The sequence below is a fragment of the Onychostruthus taczanowskii genome, unplaced genomic scaffold, assembly GCF_017590055.1.
Source record: "Onychostruthus taczanowskii isolate IOZ18803 unplaced genomic scaffold, ASM1759005v1 scaffold101, whole genome shotgun sequence".
NCBI classification, from domain to species: Eukaryota; Metazoa; Chordata; class Aves; order Passeriformes; family Passeridae; genus Onychostruthus; species Onychostruthus taczanowskii.
This window is the reverse complement of record NW_024496638.1, coordinates 548,788-561,532: the sequence shown is the minus strand read 5'-3', so window position 1 is coordinate 561,532 and position 12,745 is coordinate 548,788. Positions and strand designations below refer to the sequence as shown.

General features: G+C 47.1%; 1 protein-coding gene across 1 annotated transcript in view; it reads right to left on the bottom strand.

The window, feature by feature from the left end:
- Nucleotides 1-1,076: 1,076 nt before the first annotated feature.
- Nucleotides 1,077-12,745, bottom strand: part of FADS1 (fatty acid desaturase 1) — a 25,120-nt gene continuing 13,451 nt past the window's right edge. Inside the window, exons 2-12 of the mRNA XM_041410755.1 lie at nucleotides 7,907-8,017; nucleotides 7,434-7,631; nucleotides 6,571-6,672; nucleotides 6,311-6,439; nucleotides 5,118-5,178; nucleotides 4,931-5,007; nucleotides 4,351-4,448; nucleotides 3,946-4,042; nucleotides 3,646-3,725; nucleotides 3,130-3,255; nucleotides 1,077-2,933 (exon numbers count right to left, since the gene is read on the bottom strand). Coding sequence (XP_041266689.1) covers nucleotides 2,882-2,933; nucleotides 3,130-3,255; nucleotides 3,646-3,725; nucleotides 3,946-4,042; nucleotides 4,351-4,448; nucleotides 4,931-5,007; nucleotides 5,118-5,178; nucleotides 6,311-6,439; nucleotides 6,571-6,672; nucleotides 7,434-7,631; nucleotides 7,907-8,017 — 1,131 coding nt within the window. The 3' untranslated portion in view covers nucleotides 1,077-2,881. The remainder of the gene's footprint in view (nucleotides 2,934-3,129; nucleotides 3,256-3,645; nucleotides 3,726-3,945; nucleotides 4,043-4,350; nucleotides 4,449-4,930; nucleotides 5,008-5,117; nucleotides 5,179-6,310; nucleotides 6,440-6,570; nucleotides 6,673-7,433; nucleotides 7,632-7,906; nucleotides 8,018-12,745) is intronic.

Below are 12,745 nucleotides of genomic sequence, written 5' to 3'. Positions count from 1 at the left end.
GGATGCAAACACATCCACAAGTTGGGCAAGGACTGCAAATCCACACCATTAACAAGTCCAGATGGGTGGGTGTTGGCAAGGGGAAAACTACAGCATTTTCCTCTTTCAGTTGCCCCATCACCCTTAACTGTATGAACATCACCCTGACATTATTATAATTCCTGATGCTCCATTGCTGAAGATGCTCCTCCCTGATTTGGAAAAAGTTATTTATTCCAGCTCGGAGCCACCTCTTTGTCCAATGATATTCTAACTAACTGGATAATCTTCAGAGCCTTAGGAACCTCTGACATCTTCAGGAACAATATCCTCTTCTCCCTGCCATGAGCAGGGACACCTTCCACTATCTCAGATTGCTCCAAGTGCAGTCCAACCCAGCCTTGGACACTTCCAGGGATCCAGGGACAGCCACAGCTTCACTGGGCCACCTGTGTTGGGGCCTCACCATCCTCACAGGAAAGAACTTCTTCCCACGACCCACCTACAGGCCTCTTCTTTCAGTTTGAAGCCACTCCCCCTTGTCCTGTCACTCTATGCCCTTGCCAAGTCTCTTTCACGATCTGATCCTATCCCTCTGATCCTCTGAGATGTCCTCCTCCCCTTCTGATATCCGACTGCCACCCTGTGGCTATTCCACAATGTTCAGGTTCCATTTTTAAGGCCAAAAGGTTTCCACTAGATGGCAAAGTTGGGGCTGGTCTTCTTCCAAGGTCGTGTAATTCAGTGTATTTCTTGAGCCTGGAAAACTCTCTGGAGAACTCTTCTCGAGCCTGGAAAACTTCCAGGAAACTCACCACATTCATATCTGGTTATGCTGAGTCAGGTCCCCGTTCACTCTTACCCTTCAGGACTGTGAATCTACTCATCTGTGTTATTCTTCCTGGTTATCCAGGCATTTGGTTTATTGCATGGTGGATGCTCCCTCCTTACTGTGGCAGGGAAAACACAAGAGAAGCACGTTCTGAAGAAAGAGGTTTATGGCATTTCTCTCTCTGTAGCTGTGGACAGCCATTTGTTCCACCTTTTACACAGTGAAGACTCTTGCACAGATGTATTTTACTCTGATGACAGCAAAATTGGTAAGACAAGAAATTTTATTAATAGACTTTCCTCCATCCACAGTTGTAATACGAGGGAAAGAAATGGAGCAGGAACAAACCAAGGTAAAACAGTAACTAAGGCCCACTTCCTTTATGGTCTTAATCAACAGGTATTTGATTGTATGATGTATTGTTATTATATAACAATATATTATTATATTATAACAATAACAATATTATAGATATTATACAGGTATGATTGTATTAATATTCCCATTACAATTTTATCCTGTGCTTAACAACACTCTTGGCCTGAGAAGATCTATTTCTTCCATTCCATCAACACCTCGTCCTCATTTTCGATGTTAATTGGCAAAAAATTCCTCAAAGTCAACCCATCCCTCCTGGATTCTAATCACCAGTCCCTGGGGGACCAGGGTGATGGAGCATCTTCCTCAGTGATGTGGCAGGTGCCACACCCTGGTTTCATTGGGGCAGTAAATTCAAAAGCCACACGAAAGGCAGTAAGACTATTCAGTAAATCCCACAGGATTGGGGGTGAGTTTGGAAGGCACATCATCCAAGACAAGGGAGATCAGCAATGTTTTGGCTGAGGTGTGCCTGTGGATATGCAGCTGAATGAAAAGTTAAACACTTTTAAACAGCAGTCAGACCCCCACCACCTTTCTAACTTCCTTAGCTTTGTCTGCTGCTCAGGCAGGAATGCCTCACTCTCCCTGGGCAAGGAGGCAGGAATTCTCTCCTTTTAACAAATCACCCAGAGGTCCAAAAAAGCCCAAAGCTTCAGGCAATCACAGAGTGATTATGATCACCCTTCACACAGAATCATTGTAGAACAGTTTGAGATGGAAGGGACCTTTAAACTCAGCACATTCCATCCCCTGCCATGGTTTACTGTATCCAGTAAACCAGGCTGCTCCAAGCCTTGTCCAGCCTGGTCTGGAATGCTTTTGCTTCCTTAGTCACTCTTGTAGGCATCCTGGGTATGGATGGGACAGGTTTCTCTCTCTTCTGACTCAGTAATGGCTTCATAACACTCCAAAGTCTGGCATGAGGAAACCCCTTGCAGGTCCCCCCGGAATGTCACCAGTGGCCAAATAACCCAGAGGCTTCCAGAGATGTGGAGGGCATCATTTCCACAGAATACAGCACATGGAAAAACTCCCACTTTCCTGTTTCCCTACCTCAATTAGGGCCCTAACTAGATCCTGTTCCTAGAGAACTGCTGCCTGCACTTCCCTACCCCACCCACATATGTACAAATTGGTCTAGGAACTCCCTATTAGAAACAGGAATTTGAAAATACTGAACATAACCCATTCCCTAGAGCTTCCACATTTCCCTAATTCCCACATTCCCTGATTTCACGCTGTCCCAACTTTCTTACTACACTCACAATGAGAGCCACCCCAAAAAGCCTATGTTAGATAAGAAGCTTCCCTTCTATATACTCAGCAAATAAAGGATCAGCAGATGGAAAGGAATCTGTTCCCAGTCCCAAAGCTGCACCCAGCTCGGTGGGACACAACCTCCTTCATCCAGCTTTTCCCCAGAACTCAGCACCAGAGAAGAGGAATGAAAGAAGCACAAGAAAAAATTAAGAGCACATATTACAAAAACAAAACAAAACAAAAAAAAACCAAAATCAAAACAAAACCTAAAAAAAGGAAAAATCATATTAATTACATTCATCCATGGAATTAAGCAGCACCACCTCCCCAAATCTGGCTTAGCCAGTTCTCTTCAGTGCAGGATCTTCAGGGTGACCACCACAGGAGGCAGCAAGGCTGGGGAATTCCTCTGCAGGGATCCACTGCTGCTTACTTATGTAGATAAGCATCGAGCCAGAGCTCCCCGGAATCCTTCAAAGAGCTGCCAAGAGAGAAACAAGGCAATGAACCCCATGTTCCACCCAGATCCTCGTGGGGAGAATTCTACAGACACAGCAAAGGAGATCATGAAGTGATTTGGGTCAGAAGGGACCTTCAGAGGCTGCCCCTCCCTGTCCATGTCCCTCCCCTTCCCAATGACAACCCTTGACTTGGGAACACGGCGGGTCAATACTCACTGCACGATGTCTGCGAAGGCTGTGAGCAGAGGCTTGCACTGGTACTCGAGGCCATGCTTGGCACACAGGGACTTCACCAGAGGGGCCACCTTCCAGTAGTTGTGCCGTGGCATTGTAGGGAAAAGGCTGTGGGAAAAGGAGGTGCTGATTCAATGGCATCCCTCACCACCACATGGAATCCTGGCCCCGCTGCTGTGCCTAATTCTGGAAGTGGCCCAAGCTCCCCTTATGCCAAAGCCATGGATGCTCTGCAATGGTCCTTCTCATGTCCCTTCAGTGCCTGTGCTGGCAATTCTCCCCCCATCCCATGCAGCTTAGATCTGAAGTGGTGCTGGTGCTCACTGGTGCTCCAGAAGTTTTCTTTCTGAAGTTCCTGTTCCACCCCCACACAAAGCACAAAATGAACCCACATTATCTTTTGTTCCTGTCTCAGCTGACAGAGGGACCTTGGAGACTCTTCAGCCCTGGTGTATCTAGCACTCCTTGGAACTATTCCCAAGCCATGTTTCCACTCACTGGTGCTCGATCTGGAAGTTCAGGTGGCCACTGAACCAGTCATTGAACAAGGACTGATGAACATTGCAGGTTGCCTGGAGCTGAAAGAAAAAAAAGGAAGTCCTGTTTTAAGCATTGTTTTAGCAATGCCCCATCTCAAACATCCCCACAGGGCTTCTGTGGGCTTCTCATCCCCACAGGAATTCTGTCTGGACACAACAGCTCCAGGACTTATTTCCAGCCAACAAGAGGTGGCCAGGCTGAGACAGATGGATTTTACACACCCAGAACTGCCACAGATCTCCATAAATAAGGTCTCACCTGGGTAGAAAACCAGTCCACATTCTTATCATAATCAATGTGCATGGGGATGTGATTCATTTGTGTGACCCAGACAAACCAGTTGCTTTCTATAAACCTGTGCAAAAACAAAAAACCATCACAGATCACACACCCATGATGTGACAAGTCAGTACAAAACACTTGTGCACACACCAGCTGGTTGTTGCCTGACAAAACGAACACCAGAAACCCAAAGAGATCAGACCTACACACACCTTCCACCTCCTGCAGCCTGACAGGAAACCACCCCTGTCCCACTGAAAGGATCAGGAGAGAGAACAGGGAGTGATGAGAAAAATAACCAGGGGGCTGGAGAACAGCTAACATGAAGGAATTGATACAAACTGGGCAGAGAAAATGTTGGAATTTTAAGTTGGATGATACCTGACTAACAGGTGGAGCCCCAGGGTACCCTTCACACCCAGGAAGGGCAAGTAGGTGAGGAAGAATCGGATGTAGAAGGACAGCATCCAGGCCAGGTCCTGTAGTAGAGGGGACAGGGAAAACTTCATTAGAAGGAAGAATTTCTGACTTCTGAATTTACCATTACTCCCTTTAAAACCTCCCATAACATCTTCTACTGATCAATTTTTCCACCCCAGCCTGATCACAAAATAACCTGACACCAGCCATTCCCTGTGCTCAGGAATTATCCTGGTTCCCTAAGCCCAGCAGAGGGCCAACACCAGACAGGACATGCTCTAAAGCACCACGTTTTCCTCTGGATCTAAAGAGGAACCAAGCAGTGAGGAAACCAAAACCCAGAATACCAGAGGACATCTTCTGTTACCCAGAGGATCTTTCACAAAGAAAGGCTGTGAAGATCCCCCTTTGCACACACCATTCCCAAATGTATACCCACATCCTTTGCTGCAGACACACACACAACTCCCAGTAAATCTGGCACTGGAATTCATCCCTAAAGCCAGGAGAAGCTCCCCTGGCCCCTGTGGAGCTGACTCACCACCCACTGCTTTCGCTGCACGGCGAAGTAGAAGATGTACCACTGGAAATAAAGGGGCACCAGCGCCGGGGGACCGACTGGAGGGACAAACAGAGCCATGAATTATCCCAGCAGGATGGGATGGAATGGGAAAACAAGGGGCAGAGTGACTGCTGGCCACGGAACTGCCCAGGGGGAGGTTACTCACTGATGAAGAAGTACTTGTGCTGGTGGTTGTAAGGCATGAATTTCTTCTTCTGCACACCGAGCTGTTGAAATACACAAATTACTCAGGCCATGAAGACACCCGTGCACACACTCCTAAACTTCCAGGAGATGCTCTATCCAACCAAACCAGCATCCACCATCCCCTGGAACCTCGGCCTGGATGAGTTTTCACCCTGCAGAAGGGGCTGGGCCGTGCCTTGCACGCACACAGCAACCTGCACAGGAAGCTCTGCCCCTACAGAGGGCACAAGCTGCCTAAAAATGCTGAAATAGAAGCGCACACAAACAGTTTGCTGACAAAGCAGAGCTTCAGAATTAAAAAAACCCCAAGCTATGGTACTGTTATGATACTGTTAATGAAGTGTGTGAAACTCCCATCTCCTTGCAATTAGTCTGGAAAACAGAGAAGTGAGCATCTAGGCATGAAACTGTGTCCACAAGAATGAGGGTGAACGGATTATCTTCCCTCTGAGGCTGCTCATTTTTCAATGTTTGCTGTACAAACATAGCAGATCAAGCCACTGGCTTCCTTAAGGAATGCCATGATATCCCTGTACATGTTCAAATTAGTTCCCAATAGTCCATCCCTTAATTTCAACACAAATCAGAGCATTTAAAGCGACACAATGAATTTACATAGCTTTTTTTTTAAAGGACAGCAAATGCTAAAGCCACTCATTTAACTGCAGAGCTGTACCAGAAATAGAGCTGGACTCCATATGGGAAGCACTGTGACACCCACTGCCAGGCTGAGACCACTGAAATAGCTTCTTTGATCAGGAATTGTAAAAGTTCCAGACAGCCCTGGCTTGTCATCTGCTGCTTCCATCCCCAGATCACTACAATTAGTCACACTGATCTTGGCAAAAGAGAACAACTTGTAATTCTGATCTTCATAAAACTGAAATTCTCTCATCAAGGGAAATAGGAACTTGTAATCATGGCAAATATTTCATTCTTATCTTCCAACACTGCAAAAATAACTTTGAATGAAGTTTTAAGAATATAAAGATGTCAGAATTGCTGGAACATTACTGAGGCATCTTAGGGACTAGTGGAAGGCAAAGAAGCACCATATAAAATCATGGACACTAATTAGTGTCCAGGCTCTCTGCAGTTTCCCAAATTTGAATCCTACTGCCGTCACCTCCCAGCTTTTCCCTCAGGTCTCACCTCCACAGAGAGGGTTTTCCCCAAAGCAAAAAACAAGGGGTGCATGTTGACATCGGGATCCTTCCGGAAGCAGTTGGGTTTGGCATGGTGCTGGAAGTGGAGGTGATTCCACCAGCTGGCTGGGGCTCCCTGTGGGAATGGATGAGAAGAAAGTGCCCTAAAGAAAGTGGATCTTCTGCTCTCAGTTCTCTCCCTACCCTGGGATTGGTTCTGGCTGCAGAGCAAGGCTCGGGCAGCCCCTCCCCACAGCCAGTGCTCACCTTGAGGTGGCCGATGACAAACTTGTGCACCCAGTGGTTCCACCTGGACTTGCTGAAGACTGACAGGTGTCCAAAATCATGCTGGAGCCAGCCAGCCTGGGCCTGGAATTAAGAATACAACAGTGCTGCTGGGGAAAAAGAGCTGTCAGGAGGGTCTGTGTCTGAAAAGGGATTTCTTCTCCCACTCCCACGCTCCTCACAACGTATCCCTGGATAGCAAAAGCGCTTCCACTGCCAGGGCCCAATCCCAATTCTCCTTTTTCACTACACACCAGTGCACTCCAGACTCTGCCTAATGACTTTTAGTCCTGGACAGTTGTTTCCATGAGGAAGGGAAAATAAGTAATGGGAAAAAAACAGCCACAGAGCTGAGAACCAGCATTTATTCCTTCACAAAACTGCTCTGAAATCGGCAACAAAGTCTCCTTTAAGGAGCAGCTTGCTGCTGCCTCCTCCAAGTACTTGTAATTCCAAGGGGATCAGCTGGCCACAGGAGGAATAGCTGGGGCTTTGAGAGCTGCTCTGCCCTCTCCTCTAACTCCCTGCAAGTTCCCATGGGAACACAGTGGCTTGGCCCCTGCACACTGCCTCGGAGTTCTGGCACCGTGGAGCTCAGGAGCGGGGCACGGCTTTCATCGTGGGGAAGGCTGGAATAAGGAAGGCTTTGATGGAATATGGGGAGGAAAAAGCAAGGCAAAGCCTGCTCTACCACGGCAGCATGTGTAGTTTTGCCTGTTGGTGGAATTCAGAGAGAAGCAGGATTTGGGGAAGTCCACGATGATAAGATCTGTCCCCTGCTTATGGCAACAAGCACCCAAGTCCCAAACTTGGCTTTTTGGGGCTTATTTTGTGTAGCTGCTCACCTGGACAGTGCCCAGAAGCACAGCGGAGAAGAGGAAAGGCACCAAGGATGCTCCAAAATACCAGATGATGAGCCAGGCTGCAACATCCAGCATCAAGATGTGGCAGAGACAGAGGATGAAAAAGGCGTGGTTGGGCTGGAGAAGCCCCATCCTCTCCACGGTGGCACGGAGCTCACGGAAATCCTCCACCAGCTTTTTCTGTGGGGAGACCCAAAAGTATCCACTGGTCAGAAAACACCTCAGGAACATCAATAGGAGCATAGTTCTCCCTCTCAGGGATGAAAAGGGGGAGACCTGAGGGTCACCTGGAGACAAATCTTTGCTAAAACTACAAATAATGATGTGAAATGAAGCTTCAGCCAACAGTGATTCCAGGAAATCCTAAGATCTTATGTACAGGGAGTTCAGCCTACCAGTCAGAAAAGTTAAAGAGTACAATTTCAACCCCAAAATCAAGGTTTTATGACACTCACGTTCTTGCTGGGCTCAAAGCTGGGCTGATCTGGTGCCAGTTCCCCAATCAGGAGAGGGTTCATGTACTTCCTTACCAGTGCCTTGTCAAGATGAAAAGCAATGAAAGGATCCTGAAATGCAGAGGAACACGACGAAGAAAAAACATCATTCAGGTGGCAGCAAAAGAAATCTATTCCATGATATGCTGGACCATTCAAAAGACCCCTGTTGGGGAAACCATTTACTTTTATTATTTAAATGTGATGTCAATCTCCACAGCAACCAGGTGAAAAAACACACTAGTGGCTGCTATCACTACAGATTCTGTCCCTGTATTTAAATTACAAATCCTGTAGGCACACATGGCACTTTGGCATCTAATTCCTGATCTCCCATTTACCTCCTTTTTGACATTTCTCTCCTGATGCCCAAATTAGCATATTTTTACCATCTCCCTCAACCTAGGGATGCGGGTTTTTTAAATTTTCTGGGACAATATTTGCTTGCTGGGTATCACTTAGTAAGATTCCTGCACCATGCATTGTTCATCACTATAATTTCTAGGCCATCATTGTGTGCTTTTAAAATAAAATGTGCTTTTAAAAGATCTCTAGTCAGGAAAAGTTAAAAATCTGGCTGGCTCTAGGTCAGCTGTAGCATCCTCCCTGCTCAGCGTCACTGAATAAAGGAGGGAAAAAGAGAGGGGAACCAACATTTGCATTTTCTCATTAGAAAAGGGGTGAAAAATGGGGAGGAGTATGTGGGCAGAGCAGGGGAGGATGGTACCACACATTTAGACCAATCCTTTCCACGGAGGCTGTAAAACCTGGAGTGCAATCCCAGCTGGGGGTTAGGGGACGGCTGACTGCACCTTCTAGAACTCAGAACAGCGAGCCAGAGGACTTCTTCCTTTACTTCCCAGTTTTTCCTTGTTTTGTGGAGTCTCGTTCTTTTCATCCCCAGGGACAAAATCACTGGGAAATAAAACTTGGCAGAGGTTTCTGAGTTGTCAGCAGTTCAACTGCAGCCGGCAGTGGCACTGATATCATCACCATCACCTAAAGAATGCAGCCGGCTGCAATCCCAAAATGCAGCCCCGCTCACTCCGTGGGCTGACCCTTTTCTGCTCACAGAAACACAGAATGCTTGGCTGAGAAAGGCTCTTCCAAGCTCATCTCATTGCCCCCTGCCACGGACACCTTGCAGGTTGCTGCAAGCTCCACCCAGCCAGGCCTGGAACACTTCCAGGGATGAGGCTCCACCACTTCTCTGGGCAACCTGTGCCAGTGGCAACCTGTGCACCCTGCCCTCGCGAAATGTTGCAAATTCACTTGTTATTTTTGGCTCTGAATGATATTCCTGCCACGGGATCTTCACGGGGAGATCTCAAGTTCCAACCTGGCTGAAACACAGTCGATCAACACCATCCTAGAGGTGGATTCCCACCCTATATCCACCCTTGGGTCCAAACGCGCGCATTTGGAGATATTCATGGAAAAGGCACAAGCAGACAAAGGAAGGAAACACCACTGGCAAACCACCCCACACCCTACTCCAGCAGCATTTACTCCAACAACAGCCGCTGGCACTCAGACACGAGTGATTCATTCCTTTTTCGTGACTGAAATACGACTTTCAGTGATATTCTGCTCTAGTGCCATCTCTCGGGCTCGGGAAGTTCGAGGAGGGCGAAGGCACCCGCCTCCCGCCCAGTGGGCTGCGCCCGCCGTGCGCCCGCCCCCGGGGCCCGAGAGGGGCGGCCGGGATGCGGGGGCGGCCGGGGGACACCGCGGGACGGAAGGGAGCTCGGCCCGCCCGGGCTGGGATGGCTCCCGGAATCGTTTCGTTGGGAGCAGCGAGTCCCCAGCACTGCCCAGCCCATCGGCCACAGAGCCACGGGAGCGGCTGGAAGGGAGCCCTGGAGATCATTCAGCTGAACCCCCTGGCAAGGCAGGGTCGCCTGGAGCACACAGGATCCAGGTGGGTTTGGAGACTCCAGAGAGTTTGGAGACTCCACATCCTTCCTGAGGTCCCTGAGCCGCCTGTCCCAGTGCCCTGCCATCCTCAATGTAAAGTTCTTCCTCACGTTGAGGTGAAACTTCTGGAGTTTTAGTTTATAGCCTTTGCTCCTCATCCTGTTGCTGGGCCCCACAGAAACACATACACAGGTTTTTAAATCCAGCTGATTCCACCACTGCTCTGGACAGTCTGTTCCAGGGCTTGTTAAGCCTTGACAACAATTCTCGCTCATATCCAACTTAAACTTCCCCTGGCACACCCTGAGGCTGTTTCCTCTTGTGCTGTCACTTGTTACCTGGGGAAGACACTGACCCCCAGCTGTCTCCACTGTCCTTCCAGGTGATGCCTAGAGAGGCTACACAGAGTTAAAGGAATAAAGTAGGTATTTATTAAAAGGCCTTCAAAGGATACATCTTGGGCACAACAAGAGCCTGGCCATGTCTCTACCCAAGATGGAGCTAAGATGAAGGACTGGTCGTGAGTTTTCGCCTTTTTATAAGTTTTTGTCCACAGACATATTGGGGTTAATTGTCCAATTACAGCTTCAGGTTATGAAGTCCTCCCAGACTGCTCTCCTCAATTTGATTTTTTATACTTTTGGACTCCAAGCTGCAATGGTGTCATTGGTTCTCAGGCTGGAAAAGGATTGTTTTGTCTAACTGAACTGTGAAGACAACTTGCTAACACTTTATGTGAAATTCAGAGTTATATACTAATGCAGTGCAGAATCTGGAAAACACAAAAGCTAAAACTTAAGGCATCACAGGGAGTTTCCCTTCCTCACACTCAAGTTCCTTCTTTTGAACCACTTTTACAAGCTGTTTCTCCTTATTTCTATGCTGAATGTAACATATCTTCCCTACCCTTGATTTTGCTTCCCCTTTCCAGCAGATTCCTCCCTCTCTTCCATCTGTTCTGCCTCTCCCTTCCAGCTGCCTCAGCCTTTCCTGTTCCTGAGGCTCCTTTTGGCTGCTCATGCCTGGATATGCAGCCAGAGGGAGAGAAGGTGTTGCCACAGGTAAATCACATCAAAACCCTGCAGATGATTCTTCAGACAGCAGAATAACGCTGGAAGAGTGAATGATGCTGAAACAGACCAATCCCTCTGTGTGGGACCTCATCTATATGAGTTACAAATTTAAATTCCTCCCCCCACACTCATCTCCCTTTCCATAGCAGCACCAGCCTTCTCCCTGAACTCTCGTTATTGATCCCAGATTTCTTTGTTTCCATTCACACCTTCCAATCTGACCTACTTACAGCAATTCCAGTTGAAGGTAACCATAGAAACAAAGAGCCACCAGGCTGCATCACCTGATGGCTACATCACATCTTGGAATTCTGTGCCTACAAAATGCTGGATGAAATGTTTTTATTTCTGTCCCTTCAGCAATCCATATTAATAAACATTAATGGATGTTTAGTATCTTTTTAAACATATTGAGAACAATGCAGTAATTATTTCAAATTCTCTTTTTCCCATCATCAATTGCACAACAGAATATTTATCCTAAATTTAGTCAATATTTATGATCTTTTATCATGAATACAGGGGACATGCAGAGATCAGTTTTCTTTTTCCTATATTTGTTAAAAGTAAATAAATTTCATCTTCCTACACGAGTTACACCTTTGGATACTTGCTTTGAGGGATCTTAACAGGCAAAAAGCACCACTAAACTTGATAAAATCCATTCTTGTTCCCTTCATATGCTTCCTCTGATTTCAGCAGCCATAAGGGCTGTTAATGCCTTATTAACACAAATTATACAACAGCCCTTGGAATTTTCTTCCATGCTCCTTGTGACATGAAATCCCTGGCTGTGATTGTTTTCCCCTCAGCAGATGATTCAAGAGAAGCCAGGGAGGCTCCTGGAAGCACCACAAACTCTAAGCAGGGAAGGTTCCTGTGTCCTGCCAGTTGCCAGCAGTGCTTGTTTGCCCTGCCCTTGCCCCACTCGGGATCTCAATGGGTGTCTCAGAGACAAGAACGGGACCTTTGTCATGAAAACTGCCAGGGAAAAAACAGCTGCTCTTATAGACTCACCAGCACCCTGCATCCAGCTGGCATTCCTGGCATCAATCCCTGCTGGAACACAATTCACCAGGTAAAATGAGTCCTTGTTTTACCTTCACTGCTTCCATCTCTGTATCTGCTGTCACCACCATGCTGTGACCCAGCACCCCAGACTACCAAAACCACCACCATGTACCAAACCCAGTACCATGAACCACCAGAAATTCCAGGGGAGGGAAGAGATGCTCTTTGCTTCACTCCTCTGATCAGCCTGCAAATCTGGTGACTGGGGATCACCAGAATTTGGAAAAAATAGATTAATATTCCTTATTTCACTACCATGATTTGGCTGGAACATGCTTTAAAATACCCAAGGGACCTGGGTGGTAAGGGATCACTAAGTATTCACTAAATATTCACTAAATATTTGGGCATCTGGTGACCAAACCAGTAATCAGGGAGAGAGAGATGGTTTGAAAGGATTGCAGTCTTTCTTTTCTCCTTTTAGAGAAAATGAGTTACAATGATGGATGGCGAGGTCTGAAACCACAGAAATAAAAATAAAAGGAAAACAACAAATGCTGAAAAACAGTTTAAAAGGGCAGAGCCTAAAAGAAGACTCAGTTCTTGGCTTTGATTCAGCCTAAGAAAAGCTAAAGATTCCAGGCACAGGGGAATTGTGGTGGCATGATTTACAAGTTTCTGTCATCAGTGCAATTAAAACAGCCACGTTGATGAAGCAAATGCAGCAGGAAACCACTAATTTAGTCTTTGTGTTACTACCAGGGAAGAGTCTGACAGCTCCCTGTAACACCATTCCTAC